This window comes from Mus pahari, chromosome 2, assembly GCF_900095145.1.
Source record: "Mus pahari chromosome 2, PAHARI_EIJ_v1.1, whole genome shotgun sequence".
NCBI lineage: Eukaryota > Metazoa > Chordata > Mammalia > Rodentia > Muridae > Mus > Mus pahari.
In genome coordinates, this window is record NC_034591.1 from 139823747 (window position 1) to 139838202 (window position 14456).

Below are 14456 nucleotides of genomic sequence, written 5' to 3' on the forward strand. Positions count from 1 at the left end.
AGGAAGGAAGGAAGGAAGGAAGGAAGGAAGGAAGGAAGGAAGGAAGGAAGGAAGGAAGGAAGGAAGGAAGGAAAAGAAGGGAGAGGAATGGCCTGGAGAGATGACTCAGCAGTTAAGAGCATTCGTTGCTCTGTCAGAGGACAGATTTGATCCCAGCCCCACGTGGCAGCTTTATAACTGTAACTGCGGTTTCAGGGATGGGACATTCCTCTTCCAGCCTCCATGAGTATCAAGCAAATACATGTGCACATTCATACATGCAGACAAAACATTGTATAAGATAAATCATCTTTAAAAAGCATAATTAACATAATTATAATTAACAAAGAAGGCAAGAGAAGGCTGATTTAGGTAGAAAATCAGCTTTAGTTATACAGCATTTGAGAGAGTATGAAATGTCATACTAAAAATATCCCGGGAGGACCCAGGGGACACAGGACTAACATAGGGGAAGTTAGTACTGGCGTGGTTTGGCATAAAGATGATATTAAGTTGTGTGAGCATCACAGAGGCAATACAGCAAAAACAGAGAAACGAGTTTGAAAGCTTTAGGAGAACAGTCTTCGGTGGGAGTGTGGGGTAGTTCAGCACTTGCCTAGCATGTGTGAGGCCCTGGGTTCAGTCCCCACCACAGGGGTGGGTGGGGGGAGGGTGTGCTGTAGAATTGATGTCAGCAGCTGGTTTAGCACATAGCCCTTGGAATCCCACCTTCTTCCTCACATTTGACAAACGTAGCTTATTCTCTCTGACCCAGGTCATTTGGTCTGCTGACTGACCAAATGGGGCCATATCATATTCCTGCAGAGTTCGTAAATGGCTAACGGGATGAAAGGCTAAGGGATGTATCAGATTTTAATGAAAACAGTTCACTTCTGTTTTCTTCAAGTGAAGCACCAAGCCTCTCAACTTTAAGATTAATGAGTAAGTGTACAAGTGTGCAGGAAATAAGGAGCTAACACTAACAGGCAGTGTGACATCCCGGTCCCAAACACAACTCAGACAGAAGCAGAGACCCCAGGGAATAGTCCTACTGTGCTGTAACCCGCTGAACCTGTGGTCCCTGCACCTAGCTGCAGCCTGTCAGTACACAGCACATCCTGGACTTTGCTCTCTTAGCATGAGCCCTGTTCTAACAGGATCCTTGACCTAGGGCCCCACTGCTTCACCAGCGATAGCCTCCTTCAGCAATCAGAAAGGAGGAAGACTGAGCTCTACCACAGGTCCTCAGATCCTCTGGCCAGCGATATTAAAACCTGTTTGGTGAGATTAAACAAAAGCCAGTGGCCTGTCAAGCTCTGGATTCCGTTCTCAGGGCCGTCGTTTCGGTTTTAGTGGTACTGAGGTTCGTAGACTTGTGTGCAGCTCATTTTTAAAGTACACAGCCTTCCGGTTAGACTCTGGTAGGCAAGCAGGTGAAATGGTGCTTGGTGTTCTCGATGATTCGTAAGTGATAGTTACCACTCTATCAAGCACCAGTTCCCACAAAGAAAGAATTAAGACTTGGAAATAGCTTGTAGGGCACCACTCTCCCTAAAAACAGCTCCTCCCTGAAGGGGTGACCCATGCCAGGCTGCCAAGCCTGCTGACCTGGGCAGCAGCCAAGAGCAAGGTTCAGTGTTTACATACCCACCATGGGCCGGGGTTGTCACAGCAACTCACCCAGCACAGTTTGTCCCCTCCTTCCCTTGGCAACTTCCAAGCAAGCTTTGCCCTCACCTCTTGTGGTCTGTGTTCTGGGTAACCCAGCTTGCTCTGTTCTTTTTATTTTCCTGCCAGTACCTCAACTTCTTACATACTTCCCAGTCTGTGGCTGTACTGGACCTGTGTGGGACCAAGCAACCCTCACTCCTCCCAACTTCCCAAGCCAGGTCCCCTGCAGCAGCCAGAACCAGAGCTAGCACGCCCGAGACCCCTGTACAGAGTCTGCAAAGAGCACGCCCGAGACCCTGGCTCCTGCCGTGCCTGTTTTCATGGTCTTATAAAATTATGCTCTCTAAATTCCCTGGTAAGTTAGAAATAGGGGAAGGAACTAGTCTTGGCCGGCCATTGAAAGCTCAGGAAGTGACCCTTGACCCCCAAAATAGCAAGGGAAAGGACCGGGGAGGGGGGGGACGTAGAGCTCAGAATGCAGGGCAGTGTAGGTCCTGCAGAGTTGAGGCGGCTTCCCACACCCCAGAGGGCAGGAAGACAGCGTGGCTTTCCTCTGAAATAGCAAGGACCAGTATTATTGAGAAATGCTAAATTTGGGCTGGGAGAGTACCAACCCTGGGTGTGGCCCAGGCGTGGTAGTACAGCCAGTAATCCCGACAGTGGGAGGTGGGGGCCAGGTTAGGGATTAAAGGCCAGCCTCAGTTATTAAGCAAATTCAGGCAATCTGGCATACACTAGACCCCATCCTTAAAAAAATAAAATAAAATAAAATAAAATTTTAAATTCTCTTCAACTGAAGGGGACAGAGTTCTTTAGTTCTTTAATTTTGGTACATCTCACATGGTTAAAGATTTTTAGTACTCAAAAAGATTCATTCTATCTATCCAGAACTTGTGAGCTCTTCCAGACAATTAGAATCTTCTGCCTCAGCCTCCTACCTGAGTTCAACCCCCAGGACCTGTATAGTGGTGGAGGAGAACAAACTCCAGAGTCGCCATTGGATTCCAAACACTGGCTGTGCACACATGTGTGTGTACACACACATACACACACACACACACACACACACACACACACACACACACACACACATACGTATATACAATAATGTTTTTTTAAGTAAAAAGTTTTAGGTTTTGTTTGTTTGTTTTTGAGGTACGTTCTCTTGCAGCACAGACTGGCCTCTCACTTGCTATAAAGCCAGAAATGTCCTTGAATTCCTGACCCTCCTACTCTACATCCCAAGTGCTGGCGTTTCAGGTCTGTGGACCACCACGTCTGGTTTATGTAGTCTTGGGGAATCAAAGCGAGAAAGTGAGTTCCAGGCCAGCCTAGGCTATATAAAAACAATTACAAGGAACCAAGCATGGTGGCACACGCCTTCAATCCCAGCACTCAGGGGGCAGAGGCAGGAGGATCTCTGTGAGTTTGAGGCCAGTGTGGTCTACATGGTAAGTTCCAGAACAGCCAGCTACATAGAGAGACCTTGTGTCAAAACAAACAAACAAACAAAAAAAAAAAAAAAAAAAACAGGAACTCTCCATTTCTGTGTAACACAGAACTGGTGATGAAGCCACCTGGGGTAAGGCGTATTAGTTGAAGGTCTATCTAGGCTGTAGAGAGTTCAGGGTCAGCTTGGGCAGCTTCATAAGACCCTACCTCAAAACAATGAACTGTGCAGAGAGGCCTGGGGCTATAACACAGTGGTAAACAACTCTTCCAGTGTGTGTGAGGCTCGGGGTTCAGTCCCTCACACTGTAAGTAACAACATAATTGAGCATTTTGTTTTATGGATTGACAGTTTTAAGTCACTGGGCGATAGTGGCACACACCTTTGATCCCAAAACTGGGGAGGCAAAGGCAGGCAGGTATCTGTGAGTTCCAGGCCACCCTGGTCTATAGAGTGAGTTCTAGGGCTAGAAACCCTGTCTTGAAAAACAAAAAACAAAAAAACAAAAAGTAAAAATAAAAGAAATTGCAATTACCACACACTCAAAACTATATTGCCAATGATAAAACTAAGCATATTTTTTATTTTAATTACTTTATTATATTGACTTATTTGCATGTGTGCGCGCGCGCACACACACACACACACACACACACACACACACACTCTCGTGTGCTAGTCAGAGGCCAACTGGCAGGAGTTGGCTCTCTCTTTCCACTGTGTAGGTCCCAGGGATCCAGCTTGGTGATAAAGCACTCATCCTTTCAGCCATCACCCTGACCTTACATTTTATATTCTAAAAGCAAGAACCATGGCAATTGTAAACCATGACCAACTCTGGAACACTATACAGTGATAGAATAGGCAAGGTGTCCTTCCAGAAAACCAAGAGGAAACTGATTGTCCACGCATGCCCAAGTGCAAGCACGTCAGCTCCACCACTTGCTAGACTGTTGAGGACCAGTCTGCAGCGAGGCCATTGGCTACGCCCTCTCTGACTTAGGGATACAATGCATTGGCCCTTTCTGATTCCTTGAGCAACCCTTGGCAGTGTAGAACTCAATTGCCCTTTAGGAGCTCCCCTGAGAGTTTGCTCACAGCCTGAATCATATCACAGTTTGGATCATATCCTGAATTAAGCTTGGAAGACATTTCTTAGAGTTCTAAAACAAGCTCTATAAATCGGTCGAGACTCAAGCAAGCCCACTTCATAGCCTAGTGTTAATTTATACCTGTCTTCTCAGAAGCCTGAGGGTGCTGTCCTCACAGGACAGATCGATCACAAAGTGTAAAATACTGTTTCTGGGGCTGGTGAGATGGCTCAGCGGGTAAGAGCGGGTGTTGGTCACTTCCTCAATAGTTGGTAGGGATAAATGAAAGAAAGTCCTGAGATTGCATCTTACATTATTGCCTCAGTTAAAAATACTTGAGTTCTAGCCAGGTAGTGGTGGTACACGCCTTTAATCCCAGCACTTGGCAAGTGGATCTCTGTGAGCTCATGGCCAGCCTGATCTACAAAGTGAGTTTCAGGAGAGCCAGGGCTGTTAGACAAAGAAACTCTGACTCAGCCAGGCAGTGGTGGCGCACGCCTTTAATCCCAGCTCTTGGGAGGCAGAGGCAGAGGCAGGCGGATTTCTGAATTCGAGGCCAGCCTGGTCTATCGAGTGAGTTCCAGGACAGAGCCAGGACTACACAGAGAAACCCTGTCTCAAAAAAACAAAAAAAAAAACAAGAAACTCTGACTCAGAAAAACAAAAATCAAAAACAAAAACCTTGCAGTTCTAAAAGTGTATTTACAAACAGCAACAAACCACTTGATTTGGGGGAATACTATTCTGTCTTCTCTGTTAGCATCCATAAAATGGTTTGTTTGTTTGTGAATGTACCCACACCTATACATCTCACACACACACACACACGTGCACACGAACACAGATGCACACACAGAGGTTTTTTATCCTGTTTTTTCCCTCTGATGCCACCAGGCATGAGTAACCTCTCCCTCTTTTCCCCCCACGCAGGCTACCCGCTGGCTCTGTTTTATCGGCATTACCTTTTCTACAAGGACAGCTACCTCATCCATCTCTTCCACACCTTCACGGGCCTCTCAATTGCTTATTTCAACTTTGGTAAGTGAGTGAGCTCAGCAGGGATACAGCCATGAGAAGAAACCTGGGGAGGGCTGGGCCAGGGGGAAATCCCTGAGACAAGCTCATGAATGCAGTAGGAAGTGTTAGCTCTTACAACTTTCATCTTTACAAAAAAGAGGACTCAGCCAATAGGAACACAACTTCATTGTTCTTTGGTTTTGTTTTGTTTTGTTTTGTTTTCATTCCCTTACTGACAATATCTGGGGACAGGAAAAAATATTTGGGAGTCAGGAAGATGGGCCAGCAGTTAAGGATATTCTCTTCTGAAGGACCCCAGTTCAGTCTACACTCAGCCAGATGGCTCAAAACCACCTGTGACTCCAGTTCCAGGGGATTGAGGCCCTCCTAGCTACATAGACACACATGCACATGCCCACAACACTCACACACAGGTGAATAAAAATAATTATTTTCAAAGATGTGGAAAAACAGTAAATTAAATAATTCATAAGGTAACATATCAAAACATCACTTGGTACCTCGTAAGTGTGTACATTTTTATGTATCAGTTAAGAAGTAAATTTAGTGTTTGGCATTATGGTGCACACCTTTAATCCTAGCACTCAGGAAGCAGAAAGGGGCCAGCTTGGTCTATGTAATGAGTTCTGGGCCCATCAGGGCTACATAGTGAGACCCTGTCTCAATAATAATAATAATAATAATAATAATAATAATAATAATAATAATAATAATAATTAGGATTATTTAGGGGATGGCGAGGTGGCTCAACAGGGAAAAGCACAAGCTGCCAAGCCTGGTGACCTTCCCACCTGGTGGATGAAGATAACAAACTTTCTCTAGTTGCCCTTTGACTTTTGCACTTACCATGGCACACCTACACATAAAATTTATTTATTTTGAGACAGTGTCATGTACCCCAGACCAACCTTAATTGAGAAGAAGGTCACCTTGCTCCTCCTGTCTCTACATCCCAAGTGCTAAGTGGCAGGCCTGGTCCAGTCTAGCTGGGGATTGAACCCAGGGCTTCCTGCATGCCCACTGAACTCCATCCGAGCCTCCAACGCTGCATACTGTGTTCTCTTCTGGGAGTCCCAGGAGGAATGGGCACCACGGTCCTAAATGCTGCTCTCTTCTCTGCACCCAGGCCACCAGTTCTACCACTCCTTGCTATGTGTCGTGCTTCAGTTCCTCATCCTGCGACTCATGGGCCGCACCATCACTGCCGTTATTACTACCCTTTGCTTCCAGATGGTAAATTTTTCTCGTAGCAGCTCAGGTCACATCTGACAGGAGGTGTGGAGAGGGGCAAGGAAGGGGGTGGAGGCACAATAACAGAGGAGACCTAGCTTGCAATCCCTCCTCCCAACACACAGCATCTGACTATGGGCAGGTCACTCGGCACAGGCCTTAGGCAGACTGTAGCAGTAACTCACTACTGGCCTCCAGTCTATGCCAGCAGGGTTCCTTGGTTCTCACCAGTTAGCCCAGCTGACCATGAGTTACAGCCAATTTAGACAGAGCTGCAGAAGCTGTGCAGACAAATGTCCATCCGATGCCCTAAGCGAGCCACTCCTCGCTGAGGTGGTAATGCCCCATTTGTAGGATTTATTTCTTTATTGAGATGGGGCTCACTCTGTGGCCAAGGCAGCTTCAAACTCTATATAGCTCAAGCTGGCTTCAGTCTCTCTCAAGTGCCAGGATTCTAGGTCTGCACCAGCAGGCCCAGCTCATGGATAGGAAGAACCAGAAGAGAGGAAAGGGGAAGGAATACGGGGATTGCAGAGCCAGGGGAAATGAAGTCAGGCATGGTGGCCCAGGCTTGGAAGGCTGAGAGGAGGGTTGTGACTAGGAGGCCATAGACGTCCAAAAAAAGGGGGGGAGGGGATGGAATGTGTACGATGGTAAAGATGTCCCCTCTCCTAGGCCTACCTTCTTGCTGGCTATTACTACACAGCCACCGGTGACTATGATATCAAGTGGACAATGCCACATTGTGTCTTGACACTGAAGCTAATTGGTAAGTGGAAAGGTACTGTCTTCCTCCTTTACAGATGGGCCCCTCCCCCACGGGGCCAAAAAAAACAATACTGATGTTCCTGTCATACTCCCAGCTACAGTCCATCCACAGAGCACTTCCTCATGTCTGCCTCCCCTCCCCTTATCTCTTTTTTGCTCAGGGCTGTGTATTGACTACTACGATGGAGGCAAAGACAGGGTAAGTGTCCACTCTGTCAGAGTATAGGGACTAACCAGTGGGAAAGGGAGGTTCTGCTCTTACCAAGACTGATCCCCAGCAGGCCAGAGCCTCTGGCTCGTTCCCTAGCCTATGAGCTCTCTTCCAGATAGCAGCTGGGCAAGGCTGAGCCAGGGTAACTTGTCCAGGCTCCAGCTCTTGCACAAAGTCCAGCAAGGCATTTGTCACCGCAGCCACAGGCAGCTGTTGGCTAAGCTACCCCACACATTTTCCCATGAAGCAACCTTCCACCTCCCACCCCACACTAAAGAGCTGTAGGCAGTGGGGCCCAGGTTGGAATGCTCAGAGGGAAGGCTGAGCTCTCGGGGTAAGATTCAAGGCTATCCTGAACCGTTCATTCTATTCTTGGCATAGAATTCCTTGTCCTCTGAGCAACAGAAATATGCCATACGGGGTGTCCCTTCATTGCTGGAAGTTGCCGGCTTCTCCTACTTCTATGGAGCCTTCTTGGTAGGGCCCCAGTTTTCAATGAACCACTACATGAAGCTGGTGCAGGGACAGCTGACTGACATACCAGGGAAGATGCCAAACAGGTAATCACACGCGCCCCCTCCCCCGGTCAGGCCCTCCACGTAGGGATTCTACCTGTACAACCACTCTAAAGTGACTCTCCTGAAGGTCCGACTTAACACATTGGCCCAACTGTCACAGTGTCACATGGACAATGTCTACATGTTCCTCAGGCTAGACTGCCCCAGCCATTCAAGCTGACCCAAAAGCACAAATTTTTCCCACAAGTTATGTTCCTCCCCTCAAAGCCTCCTCTCATAGAGGGAGACCCTGATCAATATACAGAGATATATTCTTAAGAGAGAATGCAAAAGCCAGTGGAATTCCTTCACTGGGAACTTGTCCTCCTCAATGTCAGCACGAATTAAAATTGCTAGTTGTTCTGTACGTGGTTTTTAGACTTACCACTGAGAAGTTCTGGGCTCAGTAGCACTCTGCGGGTTAAAGCCTCCTGCACACAGCTCCTTCCTGCCCTCTCCTATAACTGGGGTTTAAGAATAGCCAAGCACAGAGAGCTGTCTCTCTGGGAAACAGCATGCAGCAGTCGCTACACCCTGACACGCTCCTTTCCGTGACTACAGGTCAGAGGGTGAAGGGCGAGGCTCTGCTGTCTGTGACCCCACTTGTTCCTTTCCAGCACCATACCTGCTCTCAAGCGCCTGAGTCTGGGCCTTGTCTACCTGGTGGGCTACACCCTGCTGAGCCCCCACATCACAGACGACTATCTCCTCACAGAAGACTATGATGTGAGTGTCAGCACAGGAATGTGACTACTGCCTCACACAAAGGGATAAGCAGAGAGCCCTGTAGATGACAGACAAGCACCATCTCAGATGTGTCGGGGAGGGGGGTTGCTAGTCTGTGAGAGTTGGTATGTGCCACCCAGACTATAACCTGCATGGACAAACCTTGGTCACAGTGGGGAGCTCCAGATATACTTTCGCATTTCCCACCCTCCCTCCCCCCTCCCCCCGCAAAAAAAATAAAAAACAAAAAAATAAGCTCAAGAAGCTCTCCTTAGTGTTGTGACCTGGAGTGCAGCATCAGGTGGCTTTTTTCTTTAAACTGACAGACTTAGGGGCTTGTCCAGAGCTGGTGCTCTGAGAGGAAAGCTGGCTTATGCCACTGCCCCTGAAAAGCTCATAGGAGCTCCCTGTCATTCTGGGTAGATTTCTCTACATTCCAGACTGCGGCTGTGCAAGGCCCCTCTGCTGATGACAAATGCCTAGACCGTGCAGAGGAGGTGGATGCATGTTGGCACCTCTTGGCTGGTTACAGGCAGGTGGGGGCTAGGCTGTCGTGGCACACGTGAGTGACATCAGACCTGGTAGGAGTAGAAGAGCCACCCGCCAGTTTGAAGATATCATCTAGGGGACTGTGCCATGCCTGTACTTTCCCTAATGTTCCTGTGCTCTCTTCTTCAAGAACCGCCCTTTCTGGTTCCGCTGCATGTACATGCTGATCTGGGGCAAATTTGTGCTGTACAAATACGTCACCTGTTGGCTGGTCACAGTAAGTAGTATGTCACATTTAGCCAAGCTGGGAAGAGGGGAGGCTGGGAGGTGGCAAGTAGTGAGAGCCCTAACCGTCCTTCCCTTCAGGAAGGAGTGTGCATCTTGTCGGGCCTGGGCTTTAATGGCTTTGATGAAAATGGGACCGTGAGATGGGATGCCTGTGCCAACATGAAAGTGTGGCTCTTTGAAACCACCCCTCGCTTCAATGGCACCATCGCCTCTTTCAACATCAATACCAATGCCTGGGTAGCCCGGTAAGTACGGAGGCCTGGGCCCAGGCTCCTCCCACACTATACAGGGTAGGGGTGTTGTCACTTCTGTCATGTCCTACTTAACACTCTAAGCTTTTGTTCTCACTAAGGCCACCACGACCACCCCCAAAAAATAAACCAGCTCTGTAGACGTTCCTCATGGGCTGTTTCTAGTGTCCCATCAGTGGGTATAAGCAGCCCAAGAACCATAGCACCACAGCAGCGTTGGTGCCAGACCCTCAGTACGCAGCTGAAGCAAGCTGCCTGTCCTCATGTACCCATCGAAGCCCATAGGCTCTGTGTTGTGTCTGAACCATGACAGCTTTCCTCCATCTCAAGCCGTCCTATTAGGCCTACTTCCTGTACCCTCAGTGGCCACAAGTGGGAGCCAGTCAGCACTCCACTCCTCAGGAGTCAAGTCTGGTCTTCATCCTTACCCACCCTCTTCTCTAGTTACATCTTCAAACGCCTCAAGTTCCTTGGAAATAAAGAGCTCTCACAAGGTCTCTCCTTGCTGTTCTTGGCCCTCTGGCATGGCCTACACTCAGGATACCTGATTTGCTTCCAGATGGAATTCCTCATTGTTATCGTGGAAAAGCAGGTAGGACTCAAGGGTGGGAGGAAAAACGGACAGGGAGGAAGACAGGAACGTGACCTCTCTCCTTCCACCCCAGGCCAGCAGTCTAATTCGGGACAGCCCGGCCCTGAGCAGCCTGGCCTCTATCACGGTCCTGCAGCCCTTCTACTACTTGGTGCAACAGACCATCCACTGGCTGTTCATGGGTTACTCTATGGCTGCCTTCTGCCTCTTCACATGGGACAAATGGCTTAAGGTACTGAAGACCTGCCTGCAAGGCTGGGGGGGGGTGGGGGGGTGGTCACTAAAACTTCGAGTAGCAAGGGACAACCCACACCATATCTATTTCAGTGGTTTCTGTCTCCCCACAGGTGTACAGATCCATCTATTTCCTTGGACATGTCTTCTTCTTGAGCTTACTATTCATATTGCCTTATATCCACAAAGCAATGGTGCCAAGAAAAGAAAAGTTAAAAAAGAGGGAATGATCTATTTCCCTGGTAAGTAAAGTCTGCAGGCTATAGGCAGGCTAGAACCATAGACTAGAAATACCACTGGAAACTGAGGTGGACTTCAGTGTAGCTTGTCCCCAAGGGGTGCACTGTGGGTTCTGCCTTACTTGCTAGAAGGGCCAGGGGATTGGGGGGGCGGGTCACTCTGGGCAGCCTTCTGAGCATACCTTGCCCTGCAGGTGGCCGAGAGCTGGACTGGTGCAGAAACTACTTGTCTCCCTTCTCAGCACTCCTCACCCAGGCAGAGACGCCAGGAGCTGGAAGTCACAGCACTCCCAGCTGTGCCTCTGCGACAGCCAAAGGGGAAGCTCTTGTGGGAGGAGCAGAGGGGCTGCACCCCCTTTGGACTCCCCCATGCACGTTGCCTTATCTCTCCCCTCTAGCCAGGAATCTGTTGTTTCTCTTCTGCCAATCTCCTACGATTGTATATGTGCCGATACCGCCACCCCCCCATGGGGGGAGGGAGGGTACGAGGCCCCGCCTGCTCCACTTTTCTACCTTGGAACTGTACAGATAAAGTCACTTCTGTGTGTTCCGTTTTCACTGCTAGCGTCTCAGACTGCTTTCTTTCATATGTAATTCTCCACGCTTGCTAAGGTCATCAGGGTCTCTCCTTGAGAGCCGCAGAAATCCAGGAAATCAGGAACTCCTACTGTCAAAGTCTGGAACACCAGAATCTAAGGGGAACAGTTTACACTACCATGTACTGCTAAGTTTAAGAACCCTCAAAACAATCAGGTCTGAAAAAACAAAACAAAATAAAACACTTTATAGGAAAAACAAAAAACAACTACACAGTGTTGCCTCCCCACCGCAGTCTTGGCACAGAAGGCTATCTTCCAGCAGATCTTAGGAGCCAAAGGCAAACCGACAAGAGCCCTGTCTGAGAACCAGGCGCTGCTGTTCTCAAATGACACCCCACACTTCTTCAAAAGCTGTGGTGACCTTCGCACAGGTAAGCGCAGCAGAGAGTGGATAGTTGCTAATAGACACCATCTTTTCTGTGTACTCCACACTGACCTGAGGAGAGACAGAGCTGGTCAGGTTCAGGGTAGAAAAGCATGGGGGAGCTTCGTCTCAACAGTAGTGTGGTTCCTATCAACCTTGTACAGAGCTGGCCATCTTAGAGCTCTCTGTGTGAGAGACGGGCAAGTGAAGGCTGGGCCAGGACTGCAGCTCCCCGCCTGTCCTATCCCACACGTCCCCATTTGTAAGAACGGGGATTCTCAAAATGCCAGCTGCTCCAGGAACCCTGCACTGAGCTTCAGCTCCAGAAAGAACCTAAGTACACAGCCCAGACTGTACCTTGCCATGGGCAAAGGCCCCCACCACAAACACAACTGGGTCACTACTGGGCACCAACTCTCGAATGTCACTGATGTCTTCAACAGAAAAGGAAGTGCCAATTTTCATACAACCAACTGGGAAGTGGTCGGACACTGGATTCTTAATTACCTAAAGACAAAAAGAAGAGTCAGCCCCAGCACTGGCCCAGAACCTACCGAAAGGTCTCTCCAGCTTACCTTCAAAAGCTTCTGAGGGCCATCAGCTGCTCGGACACTCAGTTTGTGTAAAAGCTGAACTAGAAGGGGAAGAGAGTTCAGATGTGGGAAGAGACGACACTCTTCTGCCTGAGCTAAACACCCCTGGGGAAATTGGGCTATGTACCCTTTACATCACAACAGTTATGGATGTCACTGCTACCGATGACAAGCTCAGACAGCTTTACCCCTCAGAGAAACTTCAGAGAGCAGGGGAGCTGAATTTCCCTGGACATGGAGAAATACCAGGACTCCGTCCTGCCAGTCACTGCCCACTGAAGGAATGGGTGTGTGATTCTCCTGTTTCCTCTTTGCCTTGCCAGTTCATTCAGAACTTAAGTCCTAAGGCTTCTCACCCATGAGGCCACAAAATCGGTCAAAGGTTCTAGGAATTCGAGTCTGGGGGTTCACTTCAATCAGCACGTTCTTCTGTGTGTGGACGTAAACCTGCAGCAAGCCAGCTCGGTTCAGGGGGCTGTCCATAAGCATCAGCAGGCTCTGAGAAAGGAAGAGGGGAGGCGTGGTGAAGCCTGAGAAACAGCACTCGCTCAGAGGGTCATTAGCTCTGCCCACAGTTACCTGGTGGGTGATGTCTGGTCTGACTTCCCCTGGGTCCCGTCCATTCTTCAACAACATGGACTTGTGCCTGTCACAGTTGAGTAGCTCGTAAGTTTTCCCTACCTGCAGAACAGAACATGATGAGAGCAATGGGAATCCTATCACCTAGCCCACTCTAGACCTAAGCCAGAAAGACTAAGGAGGGCTAGAAAGCTTTTCAGAAGATTGCCATATGTCCACATTCACACACAGGATAACTATCTCTCACAATAAAGGAGCCAAGTCATACCACATTAAGCTTTTAAGGCCCATGGCTATCAGTCACGGTCACCTAAGTTCTAGAATCAGACAGGAGTTCATGAACAAGACTAGTCTCAAAAGCAGTATGTATATGCTGAGGAACATGCCAGTATAGGATACAGCAAGACCCTGCTGCCTCAATCAAAACCTGACATAAGCAAACCATTGAGAAAAAGCTGGTGGTCTGCAGCTCAGTGGCAGAGGGCTTAGCAGGGCCTGACTTCAATCCCCAGCACTACCAAACGAGCATATGAAAAGTGGGAGTAACCCAGAATCTACACAAGCCAAGAGCCAAAGATCTAGTGTCAGAAAAATGCGACGCCATAAACAGCAAGTGAGGTTTGCTCGGGCCTGCACTCAGAAATAACTGTCATTTGCAACCTCAAATCTCAAGGGACATTAGGATGGTCAGTAAGACCAGGTCTCAACCTGACTAGAGAGAGTTCAGCAGACAAAGGTACTTGCCAACCACCCTAAAGCTCTGAGTTCAATCCCCATGACTCACATGGTGAAAGGAAGGAAACCAACAAGCTGTTGGTTTGACCTCATACATGCCCAAGTATATACAAACACATACCACACAAAAGAACCCTGGGGCAAGGCCTTTGACATGGGTCAGTAGGTAAAGGCACTAGTTCCCAAGCCTGACCAGACATCAATCCCAGAATGCACATGGTAGGAGAAAAACCACCTCTACCACCTCAGGTTGTCGTGACTGAACATACATATGCTGGAATGTTTTTTGTAAACCTAAAAACACTGTTATATACAAACACAGGTTTGGGGGGGTTAGGATTCATTTTATATATGTGAGTACACTTTGCTCTCTTCAGGCACATCAGAAGAGGGCATCAGATCCCATTACAGATGGTTGTGAGACACCACATGGTTGCTGAGAATTGAACTCAGGAACTTTGGAAGAGCAGCCAGTGGTGCTCTTAACCGCTGAGCCATCTCTCCAGCTCACAAACAAGGGTTTTTAAAAGTCTGTGTATCACTAGAACTTCTTATGTCTAGAGACAAAGTGACAATATACATTTCAAAATATTTGGGGGATATAATTTTTGGAATTAACCAAATAGTTCAAACAATATCAGAGGCCAGAAAGATATCAGGGGTTAAGAGATATTACTCGGGCTGGTGAGATGGCTCAGTGGGTAAGAGCACCCGACTGCTCTTCCGAAGGTCCAGAGTTCAAATCCCAGCAACCACATGGTGGCTCATAACC

The 14456-nt window shown here is 48.4% G+C and overlaps 2 protein-coding genes across 2 annotated transcripts in view; one reads left to right on the forward strand and one right to left on the reverse strand.

Moving 5' to 3' along the window:
* Lpcat3 (lysophosphatidylcholine acyltransferase 3) overlaps positions 1 to 11380 on the forward strand; it is a 41645-nt gene extending 30265 nt beyond the window's left edge. Inside the window, exons 2-13 of the mRNA XM_021190011.2 lie at positions 5122 to 5229; positions 6356 to 6462; positions 7135 to 7228; positions 7389 to 7426; positions 7820 to 7998; positions 8613 to 8721; positions 9401 to 9487; positions 9577 to 9743; positions 10194 to 10341; positions 10415 to 10573; positions 10689 to 10817; positions 11009 to 11380. Of these exons, the coding sequence (XP_021045670.1) occupies positions 5122 to 5229; positions 6356 to 6462; positions 7135 to 7228; positions 7389 to 7426; positions 7820 to 7998; positions 8613 to 8721; positions 9401 to 9487; positions 9577 to 9743; positions 10194 to 10341; positions 10415 to 10573; positions 10689 to 10805 (1313 nt within the window). The 3' untranslated portion in view covers positions 10806 to 10817; positions 11009 to 11380. The remainder of the gene's footprint in view (positions 1 to 5121; positions 5230 to 6355; positions 6463 to 7134; positions 7229 to 7388; positions 7427 to 7819; positions 7999 to 8612; positions 8722 to 9400; positions 9488 to 9576; positions 9744 to 10193; positions 10342 to 10414; positions 10574 to 10688; positions 10818 to 11008) is intronic.
* Positions 11381 to 11568: 188 nt separating this feature from the next.
* Positions 11569 to 14456, reverse strand: part of Emg1 (EMG1 N1-specific pseudouridine methyltransferase) — an 8148-nt gene continuing 5260 nt past the window's right edge. Inside the window, exons 2-6 of the mRNA XM_021190012.2 lie at positions 12950 to 13051; positions 12727 to 12868; positions 12353 to 12411; positions 12135 to 12284; positions 11569 to 11849 (exon numbers count right to left, since the gene is read on the reverse strand). Of these exons, the coding sequence (XP_021045671.1) occupies positions 11736 to 11849; positions 12135 to 12284; positions 12353 to 12411; positions 12727 to 12868; positions 12950 to 13051 (567 nt within the window). The 3' untranslated portion in view covers positions 11569 to 11735. The remainder of the gene's footprint in view (positions 11850 to 12134; positions 12285 to 12352; positions 12412 to 12726; positions 12869 to 12949; positions 13052 to 14456) is intronic.